General features: G+C 48.0%; 1 protein-coding gene across 1 annotated transcript in view; it reads right to left on the bottom strand.

Moving 5' to 3' along the window:
• Positions 1 to 23,481, bottom strand: part of PSMA7 (proteasome 20S subunit alpha 7) — an 84,951-nt gene that overhangs the window by 2,259 nt on the left and 59,211 nt on the right. Inside the window, exon 6 of the mRNA XM_033963930.1 lies at positions 9,948 to 10,010. Within this exon, the coding sequence (XP_033819821.1) occupies positions 9,948 to 10,010 (63 nt within the window). The remainder of the gene's footprint in view (positions 1 to 9,947; positions 10,011 to 23,481) is intronic.

Genomic DNA, 23,481 nt, shown 5'->3' with positions numbered 1-23,481 from the left:
TTTGAATGTCCCCTAGTCTTTGCAATTTTTGAAGGGAGTAAAAAAAATAAAAAATTAACTTGTACCTGTCCTACACCACTCAGGATTTAGTAGACTTCCAACATCTCTCCCCTCAGCCATCTTTTCCAAGCTGAAGAGCCCTAACCTTTTAAGTCTTTCCTCATTTGAGAGGCGTTATATCCCCTTTAGATCTTGGTCATTCTTCTTTGAATCTTTTCTAGTTCTTCTACGTCTTGAGATAAAGTGACCAGAAATGAACACAGTACTCAAGATGAGGTATTGCCATAGAGTGATAGAGGTAATATAACATTCTTAGTCTTGTTTACATCTCTTTTTTAAATTGCTATCATCTTTGCTTTTTTGGCCGCTGACACACATTGGGCAGGTTTCATCTTATGGTCTACAATGACACCCAGATCTTTTTCTTGGGCACTAGCCCCCAAGGTAGTCCCTAGCATTTGGTAACTATGATTTGGATTCTTCTTCCCAATGTGCATCACTACGCATCTGTCCACATTAAATTTCATCTGCCATTTGGATGACCACTCTTCCAATTTTTCAGAATCTGTATGCGTTTTAATAACTTTGAATAGTTTAGAGTCATCTGTAAATTTAATCCTCACTCATCATTCCAATTTCCAGATCATTTAAATAGTACAGATCTCTGCTGCACTAATGGCCATTTAATTTTCTCAGGAGCCTCTCATGAGGAACTTTAGTCAAATGTTTTCTGAAAATCTAGATATACTACATTTAATTGGTTCACTTTTATCTACATGTTTGTTCACACCCTCAAATAAAATCTGAATTCAAGAGGGCCTGGGATAGGCACGTGCGATCTCAGAAAGAGATAATGGTTACTGTGGATGTGCAGACTCGATGGGCCATTTGGCCTTTATCTGCCCTCATGTTTCTATTAGAGAGGCAAGATCTCTTGATTGAACCCATGCTGACTCTGTCCTATTAAATCATGTTTGTCTGTGTCCCACAAATTTTATTTTTTAACTTGTTTCCACTATTTTACCTGGCACCAATGTCAGGTTTACTGGTCTAATTTCCCAGATCTCCCCTGGCACCCTTTTTGAAAATCGGCATAATGTTGGCTACACTCCAATCTTCAGGTACAGATGTATACCATCCAGTCCAGATGATTTATCACTCTTTAACTTGTCAATTTGGCTTACTACATCTTCAGATTCACTGAGATTTCTTTCAGTTCCTCTCCTCACCCTTGAAAACCATTTCCAGTTCAGGTAGATCTTGCATCGTTTTCCATAAAGACTGAAGTAAATAATTCACAATGTGTCTCAGCTATGGCCTTATCCTCCTTGAGTGCTCCTTGATAATCCAATTGTCTTACAGATTCCCTCACAGGTTTTCTGCTTTTTTTTTTTTTTTTTTTTTTACTATTTTTGCCTCTTTGGCAAGTTTTTCTTCATATTCATTCTTGGCTTTTTTTTTTTTTTTTTTTAAGTAATGCTTTGCATCTAACTTGCTAGTACTTATGTCTCTTATTTCTTCATTTGGATCCTTTTTCCATTCTTTAAAAGATATTTCATTGGTTGTAATAGCCTCTTTTGCTTCACATTGTAACCATCCCGGTTCTTATTTTCTTTTTTTTTTCTACCTTTTATTAATACGTGGAATACATCTGGGCTTCCATGATGGTTTTGTTTTGTTGGTTGTTTTTTTTATATCAGTCCTAACAATTGCTACCAATCTTTTTTTTAACCATCTTCCTCATTTTATCATAGTTGCCCTTTCAAAAATTAACCCCCTCTTTTACTAAGGTGCACTAACTGATTAGCGCGCACTAAACACTAACGCGTGCATGTTAGTCTATGGATGCGTTAGCATTTAGCATGCGCTAATTTGATTAGCGCACCTTAGTAAAATGGGTAAATGTTGCTACAGTAGATTTCTTTAGCCATGTCACTCAAAGTACTGGTTCAAATTGTGATCATGTTATGAGCACTTGTTTCACAACAACCCAATAGTTACCTCCCATACTATGTCTTGCATTCCAAGGATCAAATTGAAAATAGTTTCCCCTATTGGTTCCTGGACCAGTTGTGCCAAGAAGCAGTCATGACATCTAGGAATCTTACCTCCTTAGCACTCGCTGATGTAATATTTATCCAGTTAATGTTGGGGTAATTTAAATTGCTGATTTTATTATACTGTTGCTCAACTTGACAGGTTTCCTAATCTCTGACATTTATTCATCTATCTATTCATTCTGTCCAGGGGGAGGATAGTAAACCCTACCTGAATATTCCCTTCACACATTGAATTTGTATCCATATATATTCTACACTATCTATGCTAGGGGTATGCTAGGGGTCTCAAAGTCCCTCCTTGAGGGCCGCAATCCAGTTGGGTTTTCAGGATTTCCCCAATGAATATGCATGAGATCAATGTGCATGCACTGCTTTCAATGCATATTCATTGAGGGAATCCTGAAAACCCGAATGGATTGAGGGACTTTGAGATCCCTGATCTATGCCAAGCAGAATGTTTTTGTTTGATTCAATTCCCTCTAACATATAGTGCAACCCCCCTCCAAGTTGCTCTATTCAAGCCTTCCAATAGGTCTCTGAGAGATGCCTATTTTTTATCTACCTTATCATTTAGTGCTATATACTCTCCATTTTTATTTTTAGGTTTCTAGTATTTTTATACAGACATTTCAAATTGTGGCGGTTTTTTTCTTTGTAGCTACATGCTGCTGCAAAGATGACAGGGATAATTTCAAGCCTTTCCTCTGCTTTCCTCTTAAACCCTCCTGGCTTTCTTTCATCATTAGTGAAACCAGCAGGACTCCCTGAATATCCTGTTTCAACAGTATCCTTCAAGGATACTTTATAATGAACCATCTGCTCTTGGGTTACTGTCTGCTAGCCCCCATCTCAGTTTAAAAGCTGTTCTATCTCCTTTTGTTAAACAGTATCAGCATTATCCCAGGACAAGCAGGCAGCATATTCTTAACACATGGGTGACGTCACCGACGGAGCCCTCGGTACGGACCTTTTAACTAGAAGTTTCTAGTTGGCCGCACCGCGCGTGCGCGAGTGCCTTCCCGCCCGACGGAGGAGTGCGTGGTCCCCAGTTTCTTCGTTTCCGCGGAGCGAAGAAGACGCGTGTATTTTTTCAACGGCCGTTGAAATCACTTTTTGCCTTCCCGCTCGCGCTTTTGTTCTCAATTTTTCTTCCTCTACCTTCGGGTTTCCTTTTTCTTTGAATTGCAAAAAAAAAAAAAAAAAAAAAAAACTTTGATTTTTATTGTTTCTTTCGTTTTTGCCCCGGCGGGGCCTGTTGCCATTATACAGGCCTCGGACTTCGATTTTGCGGAGGCTATCTTCCCCTTCATGCCCCCGCAGGTCGGTTTTAAGAAGTGCCAGCGGTGTGCACGCCCGATCTCCGTTTCTGACCCACACAATTGGTGTTTGCAGTGCCTGGGTCCGGAGCATCGGGCAGATTCCTGCACCCGCTGTGCCACTTTACAAAAACGTACTCTTAAAAACCGAAGAATCCAGCAAACCCTGCTCTTCGGCTCCGAGTCGGCGATGGATTCATCACCTTCAACGGCGGTACCGCAGAAATCGGCACCATCAAGCTCGACACCGACCGATCCCGCATCGGCGCCACTGGCGCCAGGTAAGCCGGCTAAGAAGCCTTCCTCTTCCCTCGAGCGCCCTCCAGCTACGGTGACGACACCGTCCATACCGGCATCGCACCGGTCCCGTAAACGCTCCGCCCCGATAACGGTGAGTGCCTCGTCATCGGCCTCCTCATCGCCGGGGCGTGGAGCGGCATCCAAGGAACCGAAGAAAAAGAAAGCGGTTCCGATGCCACCCCTAGATGACCGTATCTCGGCCATTCTACAAACTCAGCTTCAGGAGCAGTTGAAGAAACAGCTTGAACAACTGCTACCCTCTATCCTGGCACCGCTCCTTCCGGTACCAGACCGGCCCGAGCCCCGCACCGAGCCCCCGGTGTCCACTCCTTCGGTACCGGTAAACACCTCGATGCCGATCCTTTCGGCCCAACAACTTCCTGATGATCCTGTGGTTCATTCTCAACCCACAGTGGATCCTACTCGGCACCAGGCGGTACGGCACTCTTCTCGGGACCGAGAACGACGCCGATCGTCCTCCCCTGGTACCGTTTCGGTGCGCTCTGGTAAATCTTTGTCCAAGACTCGCCACACCGCACCCTCCACCCCGGTGTCCCGACACGCACCAGAGGTCAGGGATCCTGATTTATGGGAGGAGACTCCTCTCGGTACCGAGGAGGATCCCTCCTCATCTGATGAGGAACCATCGGCACCTGATGCCACCTCTAAACCTGAGCAATCCTCTTTTTCTAAATTTCTGAGGGAAATGTCTGCTGCTCTGTCACTTCCCCTTGAATCTGACTCCAAAAAGTCCCAAGCCTTTTTAGAAGCCTTAGACTTTGAGCAACCTCCTAAAGAGTTCCTCAAACTTCCCGTACATGACATCTTACGGGAGACATTCTACAAAAACTTGGAAAATCCCCTCACGGTACCGGGAGCTCCCCGTAAACTGGACAACCTTTACCGTGTCATCCCTATTCCAGGATTCGACAAATCTCAATTGCCCCATGAGTCCCTTCTGGTGGAATCCACCTTAAAAAAGACTCAGGGCTCCAGTGTCTATGCCTCTACCCCTCCTGGCAGAGAAGGTAAGACCATGGACAAGTTTGGCAAGAGACTTTACCAAAATGCCATGCTTGCCAACAGGGCAAACAACTATTCCTTCCATTTTTCCTTTTATCTCAAACACTTGGTCCAACAGCTGTCTGCCCTCCAGAAGTACCTACCTGAGCGCAAGGTCCCGCTATTCCAGCAGCACATATCTGGCCTTCTCCAAATGCGCAAGTATATGGTCCGCTCGATATACGACTCCTTCGAGCTCACCTCTCGGGCCTCTGCCATGGCTGTAGCCATGCGTCGCTTGGCCTGGCTCAGAGTCTCCGACCTGGACATCAACCACCAGGACCGCCTGGCCAACGCCCCCTGTCTCGGGGATGAGCTTTTTGGAGAGTCACTGGATTCCACCACCCAGAAACTCTCTGCCCATGAGACCAGGTGGGACACCCTGATCAAGCCGAAAAAGAAGGCTCCGCCTGCTCGACCCTATCGGCCTCAATCATCTTACCAGCGGAGGTTCTCAGCCAGGCCACTCAATCCGCCTCCCCAACAATCTCGGCGACCCCGTCAACAGCAGCACCATGCCCAGGCTCGGTCTCAGGCCACTCAACCCTCCAAGCCTCCTCAGCCTGCTAAACAATCTCAGCCCTTTTGACTCTTCTCTCCAGGGCATAGCCAGTCATCCACCCTCGCTGCCTCTTCCACAGCCTATCGGGGGTCGTCTCACCATTTTCTCAAGCCGTTGGGAAGTCATCACGTCGGACCAGTGGGTCCTCAACATCATCCGCCACGGCTACTCTCTCAACTTCCAGACTCTGCCTCCGGACAACCTTCCCGTAGAGTCTGCTTCAAACTCATCTCAAACCCCCCTCCTCCTGAGGGAGGTTCAATCCCTCCTCCTTCTCAATGCCATCGAAGAAGTACCTCCAGATCAAAGGGGGCAGGGATTCTACTCCCGCTACTTCCTGGTACCCAAAAAGACGGGAGACCTCCGTCCCATTCTCGATCTCAGGGACCTCAACAAGTGTCTGGTCAAGGAGAAGTTCAGAATGCTCTCCCTTGCCACGCTCTACCCTCTTCTTTCTCAACACGACTGGCTATGTTCCCTGGACCTCAAAGAGGCCTACACTCACATCTCCATCAATCAACATTCTCGCCGCTACCTGCGGTTCCAGGTACTGCACCACCACTATCAGTACAAGGTGCTACCGTTCGGCCTCGCCTCCTCACCCAGGGTCTTCACCAAGTGCCTTATAGTGGTAGCGGCCTTCCTCAGGTCTCACAACCTCCAGGTGTTCCCCTATTTGGACGATTGGTTGGTGAAAGCACCTACGTCTCCACTTGTGCTACAGGCTACTCATCACACCATCTCTCTCCTCCACCTCCTGGGGTTCGAGATCAACTACCCCAAGTCGCATCTGCTTCCCACCCAGCGACTTCAATTCATTGGAGCAGTTCTGGACACCACGCTAATGAGGGCTTTTCTCCCCTCCGATCGCAAGCAGACCCTGCTCCATCTCTGCCATCAGGTACTCATGCATCCCTCCATTCCTGCTCGACAGATGATGGTCCTCCTGGGTCACATGGCCTCGACAGTGCATGTCCTTCCTCTGGCTCGTCTCCACCTTCGTACACCTCAGTGGACGCTCGCCAACCAGTGGTCACAGACTACGGATCTTCTTTCTCATCCCATCTCTGTGACATCATCTCTTCAGCAATCTCTCCAATGGTGGTTGAACTCCTCAAATCTTTCCAGGGGTCTTCTTTTCCATCTGCCCCCCCACTCTATGATCATCACCACAGATGCGTCCCCCTACGCGTGGGGAGCTCACCTGGGAGATCTACGCACCCAGGGACTTTGGACCCCTCAGGAGCGTCGTCATCACATCAATTTCCTGGAACTCAGAGCCATGTTCTACGCCCTCAAGGCTTTCCAACATCTTCTCTGTCCTCAAGTCCTCCTCCTATGCACAGACAATCAAGTCGCCATGTACTACATAAACAAGCAAGGCGGCACCGGGTCTCGCCCCCTTTGTCTGGAGGCTCTGCGCATCTGGACCTGGGCCACGGACCGCAATCTCTTTCTCAGGGCGGTCTATATCCAGGGCGAACAGAACTCTCTGGCCGACAATCTCAGCCGCATCCTTCAACCTCACGAGTGGACGTTGGACCCTCCGACTCTACTCTCCATCTTTGCTCGATGGGGCACTCCGCAGGTGGACCTCTTTGCGGCACCTCACAACCATCAGCTGCCCCAATTCTGTTCCAGACTCTTCTCTCCTCACCGTCTGGCCCCGGATGCATTCCTGCTCAACTGGAGGGATCGGTTCCTCTATGCCTTCCCTCCACTTCCTTTGATGTTGCGGACCTTGTCCAAACTCCGCAAGGACAATGCCACCATGATCCTCATCGCCCCTCGGTGGCCTCGTCAACACTGGTTCTCCCTTCTGCTTCAACTCAGCTCCAGGGAGCCCATTCCTCTTCCTGTGTTTCCTACTCTACTTACACAGCAGAATCAATCTCTACTACATCCCAACCTGTCTTCCCTCCACCTGACAGCTTGGTTTCTCTCGGGCTGACCTCTCCGGAGAATCTATCTCAACCGGTCCGCCTCATTTTGGACGCCTCCAGGAAACCGGCCACTCTCCAATGTTACCATCAGAAGTGGACCAGATTCTCCTCGTGGTGTCTCCGGCATCATCAAGAACCCACCTCTTTGGCGGTGGAAACTGTCTTGGAATATTTGCTCTCGCTGTCCAACGCTGGCCTCAAAACCACCTCCATCAGAGTCCACCTCAGTGCCATCACTGCGTTTCACGAGCCTATTCTCGGAAAACCCCTCACGGCTCATCCTCTGGTTTCAAGATTTATGAGAGGGCTCTTCAACATCAAACCGCCTCTCAAGCCTCCTCCCGTCGTCTGGGACCTGAATGTGGTTCTCTCTGCTCTCATGAAACCTCCGTTTGAGCCTCTTGCCTCAGCTTCATTCAGGCTTCTTACCTGGAAGGTGCTTTTCCTAATTGCCATCACCTCTGCCAGGAGGGTTAGCGAACTGCATGCACTGGTTGCCGACCCACCGTTCACTGTTTTTCACCATGACAAGGTTGTTCTACGTACCCACCCTAAATTCCTTCCCAAGGTGGTCTCAGCTTTTCACCTCAACCAGTCCATTGTGCTTCCCGTCTTCTTCCCTAAGCCTCACTCGCATCCTGGAGAACAGGCGTTGCACACGCTGGATTGTAAGCGTGCCCTTGCTTACTACCTTGATCGTACCAGAGCTCACCGAACATCCCCTCAGCTCTTTTTGTCTTTCGATCCCAACCGTTTGGGCCGTCCTGTCTCCAAACGGACACTTTCAAATTGGCTTGCTGCCTGTATTGCCTTCTGTTATGCTCGGGCCGGTCTCTCACTGGAAGGATCTGTCACGGCCCACAGAGTCCGAGCTATGGCTGCTTCTGTGGCTTTCCTCCGTTCCACGCCCATCGAGGAAATCTGCAAGGCAGCCACTTGGTCCTCAGTTCACACGTTCACTACTCACTACTGTCTGGATGCGTTCTCCAGACGGGATGGACACTTCGGCCAATCTGTGTTACAAAATTTATTTTCCTAATGGCCAACCATCCCTCCTCCCTCTTTGTTAGCTTGGAGGTCACCCATGTGTTAAGAATATGCTGCCTGCTTGTCCTGGGATAAAGCACAGTTACTTACCGTAACAGGTGTTATCCAGGGACAGCAGGCAGATATTCTTAAGTCCCACCCACCTCCCCGGGTTGGCTTCTTAGCTGGCTTATCCTAACTGGGGACCACGCACTCCTCCGTCGGGCGGGAAGGCACTCGCGCACGCGCGGTGCGGCCAACTAGAAACTTCTAGTTAAAAGGTCCGTACCGAGGGCTCCGTCGGTGACGTCACCCATGTGTTAAGAATATCTGCCTGCTGTCCCTGGATAACACCTGTTACGGTAAGTAACTGTGCTGTCTGGTCCCATCCCAGTTAAAGTGGAGTCTATTCTTTTCAGAATAAGCTACCCCTTTCCCAGAAGAGTCACCCAATTCCTAACAAATCTAAATCTCTCATCCCTGCATTGAGATTTCAGAGCGCTCTCTGCCTGCCTCTTGGGTCCTGAAGGTAGAACTTCTAAAAATGCTACCCTGGAGGTTCTGGATTTCAGCTTTCTACCTAAATTTGGCTTCCAGAACCTCCTTCCCACAATTTCTTCTGTCATTGGCATCTACATGCACCAAGACAGCCTGTTCCTCCCCAGCACCATCTAAAATATTATCTAAGTAACATGAGAAGTCTGCCACTTTGCACCAGGCATGCAAGTGACTAGCTGATCCTCACACCCACCAGTGCGAATCAAGTTGCAGTAGTCTAGGTGAAAGGTAATAAGGGTTTTGATGGTGTGCTCAGAGAAAGTCAGATTTTGATATAGAGAAAGAAGTGACAAGGTTTGGTGACTTGCTGGATCTGTGCAGAGAAAGGAGTCAAAGATGAGCCTGTTGTAAGCCGACAAGACAGGGATGATGAGTGTGTGCGGAAGAGGTGGGTTTATGCAGAACGACAAGTAGCTCAGTCTGGGTCCTATTCAGTTTCAGGTGGTAGTGGGACATCTCAGGAAATGGTCAGGGGCAGGCCTAGCCAACAGTAGAGATTTATGGGATGGAAAGGTAGATCAGAATGGTCAAGTGGTATTAGATCAGAGCACAAAGGGAAGGGGGGTCCCAAGACTAAGCCCTGGGGTACCCCCAACTCATAGTGGGATAGGAAAAGAGGAGGATCTACTACTGTATATACTAAAGGTGTGGTATGAGAGAGTAGAACCAAGAAAAATAACAGTTCTGAAATCTAAGGGAGGACAGCATATCAAGGAGAAGGTAGTGGTCTACAATGTCGAAAGCAGTAGCCAGATAGAAAAGGATGTTGATAGAATAGAGGCCCTTAGATCTGGCTAGGTCACTTCATTGGGGACTTTAGCAAGGGTGAGTTCTGTGAAGTAGAGGGGGTGAAAGCATGATTGGAGTGGGTCAAGAACAGTTAAGGTCAGCAAGAAGTCAAGGCAACTGCAGTGAACAGCACCTTCAAGAAGCTTGGGGGGGAGAAAGGAGATTGGGTGATAGGCACTTCCAACTAAAACTGATACATAGCCAGGACCTTTGGATTCTGCTCTCATAGAAAGAACAGTGCCATTGAGTTTTCAGCTATAACAGCAGGTTTGTTAAACTATTAAAAAGGTAATTCAATTGAACAATAGCAGTAGGGAGAAGAGGCTGTTACCTTGAGTGGCTGATCTCTCCTCATAACTGCTAGCTCTACATTCTTCCCACCTGACTGTACAACCTTGTGTGGGAGAGAAAAATTATAAATAGAAAGACTTCCAAAAGTGCACATTATAGACCAGTATCTTCTATGAAAATTCCTCAATTTCAATCATACATTATAATGAATTAATACAAAGACCAGTTATTATTTAAGACACACACTTTTCATATGAGTGGGAAAACACTTGATTCTAAGACAAGACACCGCCCCATTTTGCAAGTGAAAAATTCTCTACTCCCCAATTAATACTAGTAATTTTACTGTTGCAGGAGAGTGCCCCAGCTAAGTCCAAGTGCTGCATCAGCAACAAAATCAGCACTTCTCACCCATGCTCAGTACATTTGTAAATTGAGCATGTGCAAGGAGTAGTTAGTGGGCTGGAAAAGAGACCACTGTTTTTTTTGCTGAAGCAGCACTGGGACTTAACCACTTGGAAAATCATATACCCTTAGGAATGCACCTCGAGGCCAGAGAGGTAATAGTGTAGGCAAAAAAAGAATGGACAACAGAAGGGGTCTGAGTTGTGCTGGTGAGTGCTTGTCATCCAGAAAAGCATGTATTTGTGGTTGTGGGAAGTATAAAAAGTATCATGTAATTCTGTCGTCATCCACCTCACCCGCCCGCCCTTCAACAGGTATGGTACTCATACTGGTTATGGAAGACACCTGCTGCCTTTGTAGTTAAAATAAGGAATTAGGGTGTGTGATATGAAATTTTGGACCTTGATTCAAAGATATCAAATGTAAGCTGCACCTACATTCACTAATATTAAAACTGGCAACATCCCACCCCCCACATCTTAGCCTTTTTTTTTTTTAAATCTTTATTCATTTTTAAAACTTTCATCGAGTGTACGTACAACAAGCATAATAAACACAATTAATCAGAGTACTTGCATATCTTATCATTATAATCCAAACATACAAATGTAACCCTCTCCCCACCCTCCCTCAAAGCCCTTCATTCATAATAAGAAACCTATATTTGTATCCCTTCCCCCTCCCAATACTATATGGTGTATAACTAATAGAAAAATGGCATTTAATCATGACAAAAAGATGTTAATGGCTCCCAAATTTTAATAAAATTATTATAATTTCCATTTTGTATCGGTATTGATCTTTCCATTCTATATATGTGACATAATGAATTCTACCAAAAATTAAAATTCAACCTAGTATGATTCTTCTAGTAACACTAGATTGGCGTTTCACACATTAAATTTAACTAAAAATATAAATGAACCGGCTTTTGCCGTATCTTTAGATGCGGAAAAAGCATTTGATAAGAGTGGAATGGAAGTTTATGTATCAGGCATTGGAGTGGTTTGGTATGGGTCCAGGATTTATTCAAATGATTCAAACTTTGTATAGCTCCCCTATGGCAAGATTATATATTAATAATAATTTATCAGATCGTTTTCAATTGCATAGGGGAGTTAGACAGGGTTGTCCATTATCTCCTTTGCTTTTTGATATAGTTTTAGAACCCCTGTTAGCTATTCAACAAACAAAGGAGATACAGGGTACCGTATTTTCGCGGATATAACGCGCACCATTGTAAAACGCGCACAGGGGTATAGCGCGCAGAAATCACGATGATATGTAAAAAAACTTTTCTATACCGCGCTCAGGCATATAACGCGCATGCTGCCCGACTCTCCTCTGGCCACCCCGACTCTCCTTTCGCTCTCCCCGACTCTCCTCTGGCCACCCCGACTCTCCTTTCGCCCTCCCCGACTCTCCTCTGGTTGCCCCGACTCACCCTGACTTTCGGTGCACTGCCCCGACTCTCCTCTGGTTGCCCCGACTCACCCTGACTTTCGGTGCACTGCCCCGACTCTCCTCTGGTTGCCCCGACTCACCCTGACTTTCGGTGCACTGCCCCGACTCTCCTCTGGTTGCCCCGACTCACCGTTCACCCGCCCTGACTTTCGGTGCACTGCCCCGACTCTCCTCTGGTTGCCCCGACTCACCCTGACTTTCGGTGCACTGCCCCGACTCTCCTCTGGTTGCCCCGACTCACCCTGACTTTCGGTGCACTGCCCCGACTCTCCTCTGGTTGCCCCGACTCACCCTGACTTTCGGTGCACTGCCCCGACTCTCCTCTGGTTGCCCCGACTCACCGTTCACCCGCCCTGACTTTCGGTGCACTGCCCCGCCTCTCCGTGCGCTGTCCCGACTCTCGTTCACCTGCCCTGACTTTCCGTGCACTGCCCCGCCTCTCCGTGCGCTGTCCCGACTCTCCTTTCGCCCGCCCTGCCCTGCTCCCAGCTCTGTAAGCATGCGCAATGGTCTGAGCATGCTTGCCGCTTAGTTTTCACCAAGGCTGTTTTTCTGGTGGTGTGCTTTTCACCACGTGGCTGTGGCCCCCCTCTATCTGGCCTTGTAATTTGCCCAGTGAATACTGTTTTGACTATACAACAGCATCTCAGCCTTTGGGTAAGCCTATAAAAGATTAATGCTGCATGTAGAGCCCACATTTTAATTTGATCTCTTCAGATTGGTATTCTGCATTTATCTACCCGGTAGTAGAGTTTATCAATTAAATTTAAATGTACCGCCATAATGGCAGGAATAAGACGAAAGTCATATACAGCGGACTTTAAGCTTAAAGTCGTTGCGAAAGCTGAGGAAATAGGCAACCGGGCCGCAGCGAGAGAGTTCGATGTTGGAGAAACATCGGTGCGTGAATGGAGAAAAGATAAGAAGGAACTGGAGAAATGCAATCCGCGCAAACGGGCACGTCGTGGGGCCAAACCAAAATGGCCTCAGCTGGAGGATGACTTGAAGCAGTGGATTCTGGCGAGAAGGGAGCAAAATCAATCAATCTCTACTGTTGCGATTCAGATGAAGGCAAAACTACTTGCCAATGGAAGAGGAATACCCGACTTCAAAGCTGGCTTCACATGGATCTCAAACTTTATGAAAAGGAACGGACTATCAGTTAGAATGAGAACAACTGTTGGCCAGCGACTTCCAGATGACTGGCAGCAAAAATTGATTGATTTCCGTGACTTTGTCGCCAAAGAAATATCTGAACTTGGCATCACTGCAAAGGACGTCATCAACATGGATGAAATTCCAATGGCATTTGACATTCCAGCAACAAGAACCATAGCCCCCACAGGTACTAAATCTGTTGCCATCACCACAACTGGGCATGAAAGAACGTGTTTTACAGTCGTTCTTGGTTGCTCAGCTAGCGGGGTTAAGTTAAAGCCCATGCTCATTTTCAAAAGGGTCACTATGCCCCGTGAACATCTGCCCACCAGTGTGGTTGTGCACTGCAACAAGAAGGGATGGATGGACTGCGACGTAATGAGATTGTGGGTAGATAAATGCTTTAGGGCAAGACCGGGTGGATTCTTTGCAAAAAAATCCTTGTTAATTTTTGATGCCATGGCTGCCCACAAAGAAAAAAATGTTCAGGCCTACATTAATTCTACTCGTGCCCACATCGCTGTGATACCTGGAGGCCTGACGTGTAAGCTGCAACCACTTGACATCGCAGTGAATCATCCATTCAAGACTTTTATTAGAAAGGAGTGGGAGGAGTGGATGCAGAGCGGCACGCACGAGTACACACCCGCGGGGCGGCAGAAGCGGGCAACTTTCACAGAAGTCTGCAAGTGGGTGGCTTCAGCATGGGACAAAATAACACCAGATACCATTCGAAACGGATTTAGAAAAGCGGGCATTGTTTATGAAACCAATGAAACTACGGCTACTACCAGTGCAGCGGAAGGAGGCAACAACACGGATATCAGCGATGATGATGATGATGATGACGATATCACTTCGGAAATAAACGAGGATCGTCTGCAGGCTGTGCTCAGTTTATTTAATGACGATGATGACAATTCGGATTTTGATGGATTCAAGGATTCAGATGACTGTGATGATGATGACTGAATAAACCTGTAAACTTTGTTTATTTACAACTTTACCGTAATTACGGTAACTGTATTTAGATTATTTTGTCCTCCATACTTCGTTTGATCTACCAGTTAATGTTATAGTTTATAAGAATTAACATGTTTCTGTTCTTGTTCCTGAATTCATACTCACTAACTCTAGATTAAAAGTTATAAGGTTGTTTATAAGAATGAACAGTTTTTTTCTTTTCACGTGTTTGGTTGGAGGGTGTGTGAATGGTGCGTGAGTTCTCCTATGTCTGGTTGAGGTGGATTGAATTACCGGTATTAAGCTGAAGAAATTATGGTAGTTAAACAACCCCCCCCATTCCACACACATTACGGTAATTCTCTTCCATTTTTGTTCCCATTATAAAAAACACTGATAAGTTTCCAGAAAAAAATACATTAAAGTAAGAAGTGAAAACAAAGGCCCCTACAGATGAGAACATAAGAATAGCCTAACTGGGTCAGTCCAATGGTCCATCATGCCCTGTAGCCCATTCTCATGGTAGCCAATCCAGGTTACTAAATACCTGGTCAAAACCCAAAGAATAACAACATTCCATGCTACCGATCCAGGGCAAGCAGACGCTTCCCCCATGTCTTAATAACAGACTATGGACTTTTCCTCCATTAATTTGTCCAAACCTTTTTAAAACCAGCAACGCTATCTGCTTTTACTATAACTTAAATCATTCCTTCCAAACAGAGACCTTGCTAGATGTCAAATACAGAAAGAACAAGGTACCGTAACTTCACAAGGACTTAGCTGTGCAGGAATACCTATACCTATATACGGTACCTATACCATATACCGTACCTAGTGCAAAAATGTGCAAAGGTCTGTTTTTTTCTTTCCATCACTACATAGCCTACGGTAATGCCACACAAGCAGCGCTGTTACAAATATATTCTGAAGGTCAATGCTAAGGTTAACAAAGTTTCCTTCCTTGAACCACAAGGAGATACTGACAAACCACTGAAAGAGATCCCAGGAACAACACCCAAAGATCAACTCAGTATGTGAACCAGTTGAGTGGAGTGGACTAGGGTAACTGGGGGGTGGAAATGGACCCGGAGTTTTCTCAGCAGAATTTCCCAGACCACCTCTTCCTCTCAACACATTGACACGCTAGTGGGTTTATTTTATAGTTTTTTCACTCCCTTCGGTCTGCCTGTCCCCCTTGAAGTCCTGTCCCCCCTTGAAGGTCTGCCTGTCCCCCTTGAAGGTCTGCCTGTCCCCCCTTGAAGGTCTGCCTGTCCCCCTTGAAGATCTGCCTGTCCCCCCTTGAAGGTCTGCCTGTCCCCCTTGAAGATCTGCCTGTCCCCCTTGAAGATCTGCCTGTCCCCCTTGAAGTCCTGTCCCCCCTTGAAGGTCTGCCTGTCCCCCCTTGAAGTCCTGTCCCCCCTTGAAGGTCTGCCTGTCCCCCCTTGAAGGTCTGCCTGTCCCCCTTGAAGGTCTGCCTGTCCCCCTTGAAGGTCTGCCTGTCCCCCCTTGAAGGTCTGCCTGTCCCCCTTGAAGATCTGCCTGTCCCCCTTGAAGATCTGCCTGTCCCCCCTTGAAGGTCTGCCTGTCCCCCCTTGAAGATCTGCCTGTCCCCCCTTGAAGTCCTGTCCCCATCCTGAAAGCCTGATGCCCCCCCTCGACGTCCGATTCTTCTCCCCCCTCGGCAGGACCACTCGCACCCCCACCCCGAAGGACCGCCGACTCCCCGACAATATTGGGCCAGGAGGGAGCCCAAACCCTCCTGGCCACGGCGACCCCCTAACCCCACCCCGCACTACATTACGGGCAGGAGGGATCCCAGGCCCTCCTGCCCTCGACGCAACCCCCCCCCCCCCCCAGCCGACCCGCGGCCCCCCTGGCCGACCCCCACGACCCCCCCACCCCCCTTCCCCGTACCTTTGGAAGTTGGCCGGACAGACGGGAGCCAAACCCGCCTGTCCGGCAGGCAGCCAACGAAGGAATGAGGCCGGATTGGCCCATCCGTCCTAAAGCTCCGCCTACTGGTGGGGCCTAAGGCGCGTGGGCCAATCAGAATAGGCCCTGGAGCCTTAGGTCCCACCTGGGGGCGCGGCCTGAGGCACATGGGCCAAACCCGACCATGTGTCTCAGGCCGCGCCCCCAGGTGGGACCTAAGGCTCCAGGGCCTATTCTGATTGGCCCACGCGCCTTAGGCCCCACCAGTAGGCGGAGCTTTAGGACGGATGGGCCAATCCGGCCTCATTCCTTCGTTGGCTGCCTGCCGGACAGGCGGGTTTGGCTCCCGTCTGTCCGGCCAACTTCCAAAGGTACGGGGAAGGGGGGTGGGGGGGTCGTGGGGGTCGGCCAGGGGGGTCGCGGGTCGGCGGGGGGGGAGGGGGGTTTGCGTCGAGGGCAGGAGGGCCTGGGATCCCTCCTGCCCGTAATGTAGTGCGGGGTGGGGTTAGGGGGTCGCCGTGGCCAGGAGGGTTTGGGCTCCCTCCTGGCCCGATATTGTTGGGGAGTCGGCGGTCCTTCGGGGTGAGGGTGCGAGTGGTCCTGCCGGGGGGGGGATGTATCGGACGTCGGGGAGTCGGCCAGGCAAGAGGGCTTGGGCTCCCTCTTGCTCCGATCGTGGATGCGGGTGCGGGTGGGAGCGCGTGCGAGCGGTCGTTCGGGCTGGGGGTGCGAGCGGTCCTGTTGGGGGGGTGAATCGGGCGTCGGGCGGGGTGGGAACTATGTTTAAAAACTTTTGTATACCGCGCTCAGGCATATAACGCGCGAGGGGTATGCGCGGTACGTAAAATCACGTATAACGCGCGCGTTATATCCGCGAAAATACGGTATTCCTCGTAATGACTGGGAATACAAGTTTTCTGTTTATGCAAATGATATTTTACTATATTTGAGAAATCCAAGTTCCTCCATTCCTTGTTTGTTAGAGTTGATGGAAATGTTTGGTAAATTTTCAGGTTACAAATAAATTGGAATAAATCTGAAATTCTTCCACTCACATTGTTTAAAAAGTATTTTTGATTCATTTTCTTTTGTTTGGAAGGAGGATGGATTGAAATATTTAGGAATATGGATTAAAAATACAGAAGATACGGTAAAAGAAAATGAAAAACTTTTGTTAAAGGTTACAGAATTATGTGAACATTGGAATCCATTACATTTATCTTGGTGGGGGAGAGTCCAAACTGTTAAAATGATGATATTGCCTGTGGTTTGCTATCAAATGGGTATGATACCAGTATTCTTTCATGGGTCTTTCTATAAAAAATTGAACTCAAGGAGGAAGTGACGTCATCGTGGCTAATGGCAGCCTAGAGTGATAGCTCCGTGGACCCCGGTGCTGTTTTTTGCTACCTTCGCGCAATTTTAAGTGCCTGCACTTTCCACTTCCCTCAGCTTGTTTGTGGAGCTAACCTGCAGGGTTTTGATGGCAACGCGGAAGAAACAAACTGACATTAAGACTTTCTCGTCGCTGCTCTCAAACGGGCCGACTAAAGCTAGTTCCAAAATGGCGCCCGACTCGGCCGCGGTTGCGGTGGGCTCACTTTCTGATGCCGCGTTGCTGACCTTTCAACAGGAGATGCGTGGCTGGTTCCAGGAACTGAAGACTGAACTCTCAGCGGTACGGGCTGACATCCATAGCGTTGTTGCTGATTTGAAGCGTGAGGTGGGTGTGATTGGGAACCGCGTGGGAGAAGCGGAAGTTGCTGTGGAGGCTCATAGTACTGAGTTGACACAGCTGAGGGGCAGGATTGCAACGCTGGAGGAGCGAGCTGATGTGAGCACCCTAAAGCTGAAAGATTTGGAGAATCGTTCCAGGCGTTGCAACCTTAGCTTTCGGGGTGTGCCTGACACTGTCTCCGATTCTTGCTGCATGGAAGTGATTGGTCATATATGCATCCATGCACTAGAGGCTGCTGGCTTACCTGTGGAAGTAGGGAAACCCTTGCTTGATAGGGCTCATCGCATCCCTGGCCCTCGTGATGCCATCCGCCCCCGTGATGTAGTGGCTTGTTTTCATCGCTATATGGATAAGGAACATGTGCTGAGGGCGGTGCGGTGTTCTGGAGGAGCTGTTAAATGGGAGGACGTGGACATTGATGTTTATCCTGATGTGGCTCCGGCAACTTTGGCCCGCCGTCGCACGTATCGAGACTGTACCCGAATATTGCAGGAGCGCAATGTTCGGTATCGCTGGATCTATCCTATTGGGCTGGCCTTTACTCATGCAGGCAAGAACTATTCAGCGATAACTGTGGCTGATGTTCAGTCTCGACTGGTGGAGGCGGGGATGATGTCGGCCTCGGAGATGGCTCCGCTCCCACAGAGGTCTCCTGCTACCAAATCTGTACGAGGGCTAGGCTGGCAGAGAGTGGCTAGGTCGGCTGCTGCTCGTCGTCCTTTGGAAGCGGCTTCATCTTCATCTCTTTGAACTTTTGCATATGTGGGACTTGTTCCTGAGTTCTTGTGATGTGTATGTTTATTTTTGCAGTGTGATTTCTGCTGCGGGGGTTGTTTTATGAGTTTATACTGGGGGTCCTCTTGGGAGCTGTTCTTCTACACTTCCTGTACCGTGGTTTCCAGGTGCTTTGGTAGCTGGACCATGTGGGGTGTTGATGGGTGGTGGGATGGGTTACGGCCAAGTGCTATTGAGTGTGGATGTATGGGAGTGTGTTTATGTAATGTTTCTTTTAGGGGTGCGATTGAGTGGGTTGGATGATTTGGGTGCTCTGGAATGTGGTAAGGGTCTGGCATTGCTGTGCGCTTCTTTTTACTGTATGAATGGATAAGCTTACTTTGTTGTCTTATAATGTTCATGGTTTGAATACTCCACAAAAACGACGCCTGTTGTTTAAGGAATTGAGTCGCCTGAATATTGCTGTTGGATTTATTCAGGAGACCCATTTTCAGTCTCATTATGAGAAATTGCTTGCTCATAACAGTTATCCTCATGTTTTTCTTTCCTCTAATAAGATCTGGAAAAAAACTCAGGGGGTGGGTATTTTAATTCATAAACACGTCCAGGTGGTATTGAGAGAGGTTGTGCGGGATGTTGAGGGACGCTACATTCTGGTCAAAGCTGAGTTGGATGGCAACTTATATAGCTTATTGAATATCTACGCACCTAATGTTGGTCAGGGGGCTTTCTTTACATTGTTAGAACGTGTGCTGTTGGATCACGCTGAGGGTACTCTCCTCGTGGGAGGGGACTTTAATCTTACCTGCTATCCTCAGGAGGATAATTCTAATTCTTCCATCCGTTATGCTAGAGGTGACAGACGGGCTTTTTTGCGCTTTCTGCGTCGGCAGGATTTGATAGATGTTTGGCGCTATTTACACCGTGGTGCTCGGGATTATACATTCTATTAGTCAAAGCATGATTCGTATACCAGGATTGATATGTGGATGCTGCCTCGTGTTGTTCTTCCGCGTGTCTTAGACTCCCGTATCGAACCCCGTGTGTGGTCTGATCATGCTCCCCTGACCTTGGAGTTACAGGTTGGATTGGATAGGGGTGGTCGTTGACTGTGGCGTTTGAATGATTTTTTGTTGAAAGATCCCATTACCTTATCTTTGTTGGAGACTGATGTTAAGGAGTTTTTTGTTTTGCAAGAACAAGCGATCAAAGGACCCGGTTTGGATGTCAACTGAAGTAAAGAGGGCAATAAATGACAAAAAAGTATCCTTTTGGAGATGGAAAAAGGACCCAACGGAGGAAAATCACCAGGCGCACAGGAAATGCCAAAAGGAATGCCACCAAGAGGTTAGAAAAGCGAAAGGGGAATACGAAGAGGGGCTGGCCAGGGAGGCGAAAAACTTCAAGGCATTCTTCAGTTACGTAAAGGGGAAGCGACCAGCGAGAGAGGAGGTGGGGCCGTTGGATGATGGGGATAGGAAGGGAGTGATTAAGGAGGATTAAGAGGTAGCTGAGAGGTTGAACACGTTCTTCTCGTCTGTTTTCACGAGCGAAGACACATCTAATATACCGGACTCAGAGGAGCTCATGAGTGGGGAACAGGCCGAAAAATTGGAGCACATAGAGGTAAGTAAGGAGGATGTCCTCAAACAGATAGACAGGTTAAAATGCGGTAAATCACCGGGCCCGGACGGGATCCACCCAAGGGTTCTGAAGGAACTAAGACAAGAAATAGCGGGCACAATCCAGCATGTTTGCAACCTATCCTTGAAAACTGGTGAGGTACCAGAGGACTGGAAATTGGCGAATGTCACACCTATCTTCAAGAAGGGATCGAGGGGTGACCCCGGGAACTACAGGCCGGTGAGCCTGATTTCAATTATAGGGAAGATGGTGGAAGCTATGATCAAGGACGGCATTGCGAGCACATCGAGAGGAATGGCCTACTGAGAACAAGCCAGCACGGATTCTGTAAGGGAAGGTCGTGCCTAACGAACCTTATGTACTTCTTTGAGGGAATAAGCAGTCGGGTGGACAATGGGGAACCCATAGACATCATTTACCTCGATTTTCAAAAGGCTTTCGACAAGGTGCCACATGAAAGGCTGCTTAGGAAGCTGTGGAACCACGGGGTGGGAGGGGATGTGCACAGATGGATCAAGCACTGGTTGTCGGGTAGACTGCAGAGGGTCGGAGTGAAGGGCCAATATTCTGACTGGCGGGGAGTCACAAGCGGTGTGCCACAGGGATCGGTGCTGGGGGCCGTTACTCTTCAACATATTTATCAATGACCTGGAAAAGGAGGCAAAGTGCGAGGTTATAAAATTTGCAGACGATACCAAACTGTGCGGCAGAGTTAGGTCCAGGGAGGAGTGTGAGGACCTGCAAAGGGACCTGGACAAGCTGGAAGACTGGGCAAACAAATGGAAAATGCGCTTTAACGTGGAAAAATGCAAGGTCATGCATATAGGGAAAAAGAACCCGTTGTTCAACTACAAATTGGGGGGGGGGCATTATTGGGAGACAGCAGACTTGAGAGAGACTTGGGTGTGCTGGTGGATGCATCACTGAAGCCATCTGCACAGTGCGCAGCAGCCTCGAAAAAAGCCAACAGGATGCTGGGCATCATAAAGAGGGGCATAACAACCAGGACACGGGAAGTCATCATGCCATTGTATTGAGCGATGGTGCGTCCACATCTGGAATACTGCGTTCAGTATTGGTCGCCGCACCTCAAGAAGGACATGGCGGTACTTGAGAGAGTCCAAAGGAGAGCAACGAAACTGGTAAAAGGGCTGGAACACTGCCTATACGCCGAGAGGTTGGATAGGCTGGGGCTCTTCTCTCTGGAAAAAAGGAGGCTCAGGGGAGATATGATAGAGACCTTCAAGATCATGAGGGGCATAGAGAGGGTGGATAGGGACAGATTCTTCAGACTGAAGGGGACAACAAGTACGAGGGGGCATTCGGAGAAACTGAAGGGAGATAGGTTCAAAACAAATGCAAGGAAGTTTTTTTCTCACCCAAAGGATCGTGGACACTTGGAATGCGCTACCGGAGGAAGTGATCAGGCAGGGATTCAAACAGGGATTGGACGGATTCCTGAGGGATAAAGGGATCGTGGGATACTGAGGGAGGAGCTAGGATGTAACACAAGTATAGAAAGCTAACCAGGTAATAAGTATAGAAACCCAACAGGTCGTGCATGTGCAAGAACGGAGGGTTAGGACTTCGATGGGAAGATAGGACTTCAATGAGAAACCAAGGTGGCAAGGGAGCCCCTTCTGGTGATTCAGACAGGTCGTGACCTGTTTGGGCCGCCGCGGGAGCGGACTGCCGGGCAGGATGGACCTATGGTCTGACCCGGCGGAGGCACTGCTTATGTTCTTAATGATGTGGCCGGCATTAGTGTAGCTGTGCTATGGGAAAGTTTTAAAGCCACTCTTCGTGGTTGTTGTATCTCGAGAGGGTCGTATCACAATCACTGTTGGGTTGCTCGCAGGTTGGAGTTATTAACCCGTCTCCGGCGATTGGAAAATGCTCATAAAAGAGCCCCGTCGGTGGCTGGTGGGGTGGCACTGGCGGCGTGTCTAAGGGATTTACAGGAGCTTGATTTAGAGGGAATGGCTTGGGCCCTACAACGGCGGAAACAACGGTTTTTTGAATGGGGTGGTAGGGCGGGTCGCTTGTTAGCTACACAGCTTAGGCAAACGCAGGCACAGCATTCCATCACGCAGATTCGTAATGCGTCGGGACAGCTTTGCTCGGATGATGCGGCTATTCATCAGGCGTTTTTGTCTTTTTATCAGCTATTGTATTCTCGAGTCTGAAGCTATGGAGGGGGAGATTGATGCTTTTCTTTCTGGTGTAACCTTGCCTTGTTTGGCGGAGGTTGATGCAGATTGGCTTTCTTCCCCTATTCAACCTGCTGAGGTGGTGGCAGCTATACGTCATTTAGCTGCTTCTAAGGCTCCGGGTATTGATGGTTTCTCGCCTTTATTTTATAAGAAAATGGAGACCTATATAGTTGACCCTCTTACGCGGTTGTTTAATTCTTTTTTGGAAAAGGAGTGTTTGCCGTACTCGTTCCGGCAGGTAGCGGTCTCTCTTCTTCTTAAACCCGGTAGAGATCCCCTCCTTTGTGGGTCTTACCGTCCTATATCGTTGTTAGGAGTTGATTATAAGCTGTTTACCCGTATTTTGGCAGTCCGTTTGCAACGTTTTTTGCCTTCCCTAGTTCATGGTGATCAATGTGGCTTTATTTCAGGGAGGCAACCTGGTGACAACATTAGAAGAGTGTTAGATCTTATTGGAGTGGCCCATCGGTATTCTGTTCCAGCTGTTTTATTATCCGTAGATGCTGAAAAAGCCTTTGATAGGGTTTATTGGCCATTTATGCTAGCGGTTTTGAAGCGGATGGGCATTTTGGGGGCCTTTTTACATTGGGTGACTATTGTATACTGATCCGGAGGCTTGCTTAAGGGTTAATGGGAGATATACCACCTCTTTTTCGATTTGTCAAGGTACCAGGCAGGGCTGCCCCTTGTCACCACTGATTTTTGCATTGGTTTTGGAACCTTTAGCAGCCGTTATTCGTGCGCATGCGGATATTCAGGGGATTGTGGTGGGTGGTGAAGAATGTAATGTAATGTAATGTAATGTAATGTAATTTATTTCTTATATACCGCTACATCCGTTAGGTTCTAAGCGGTTTACAGAAAATATACATTAAGATTAGAAATAAGAAAGGTACTTGAAAAATTCCCTTACTGTCCCGAAGGCTCACAATCTAACTAAAGTACCTGGAGGGTAATAGAGAAGTGAAAAGTAGAGTTAGAGGAAAAATAAAAATAAAATAAACATTTTAACAAGACAGCATTGATCTAAATAAGAACATAAGATCTCATTGTATGCTGATGACATTTTGTTTACATTGACTCGCCCGCTTCAGTCTTTGACCGTGGTGCTTCGTGTTTTGAACCTATTTGGTGAGGTGGCCGGCTTTAAAGTTAACATCGACAAATCTGAATTGCTTAATATTTCGCTTCCAGAATCATTGGTAGCGGACTTACGTGCTACTTTTTCGTTCCGATGGGCGGCTAAGTCTATTAGGTACCTTGGTGTTCGTATATCTCGAAAGCTCTCTGATCTTTTCGAATTGAATTACCCTCCGTTG

Source organism: Geotrypetes seraphini, chromosome 11, assembly GCF_902459505.1.
Source record: "Geotrypetes seraphini chromosome 11, aGeoSer1.1, whole genome shotgun sequence".
Lineage (NCBI taxonomy): Eukaryota > Metazoa > Chordata > Amphibia > Gymnophiona > Dermophiidae > Geotrypetes > Geotrypetes seraphini.
This window is presented reverse-complemented; position numbering and strand designations above follow the sequence as displayed.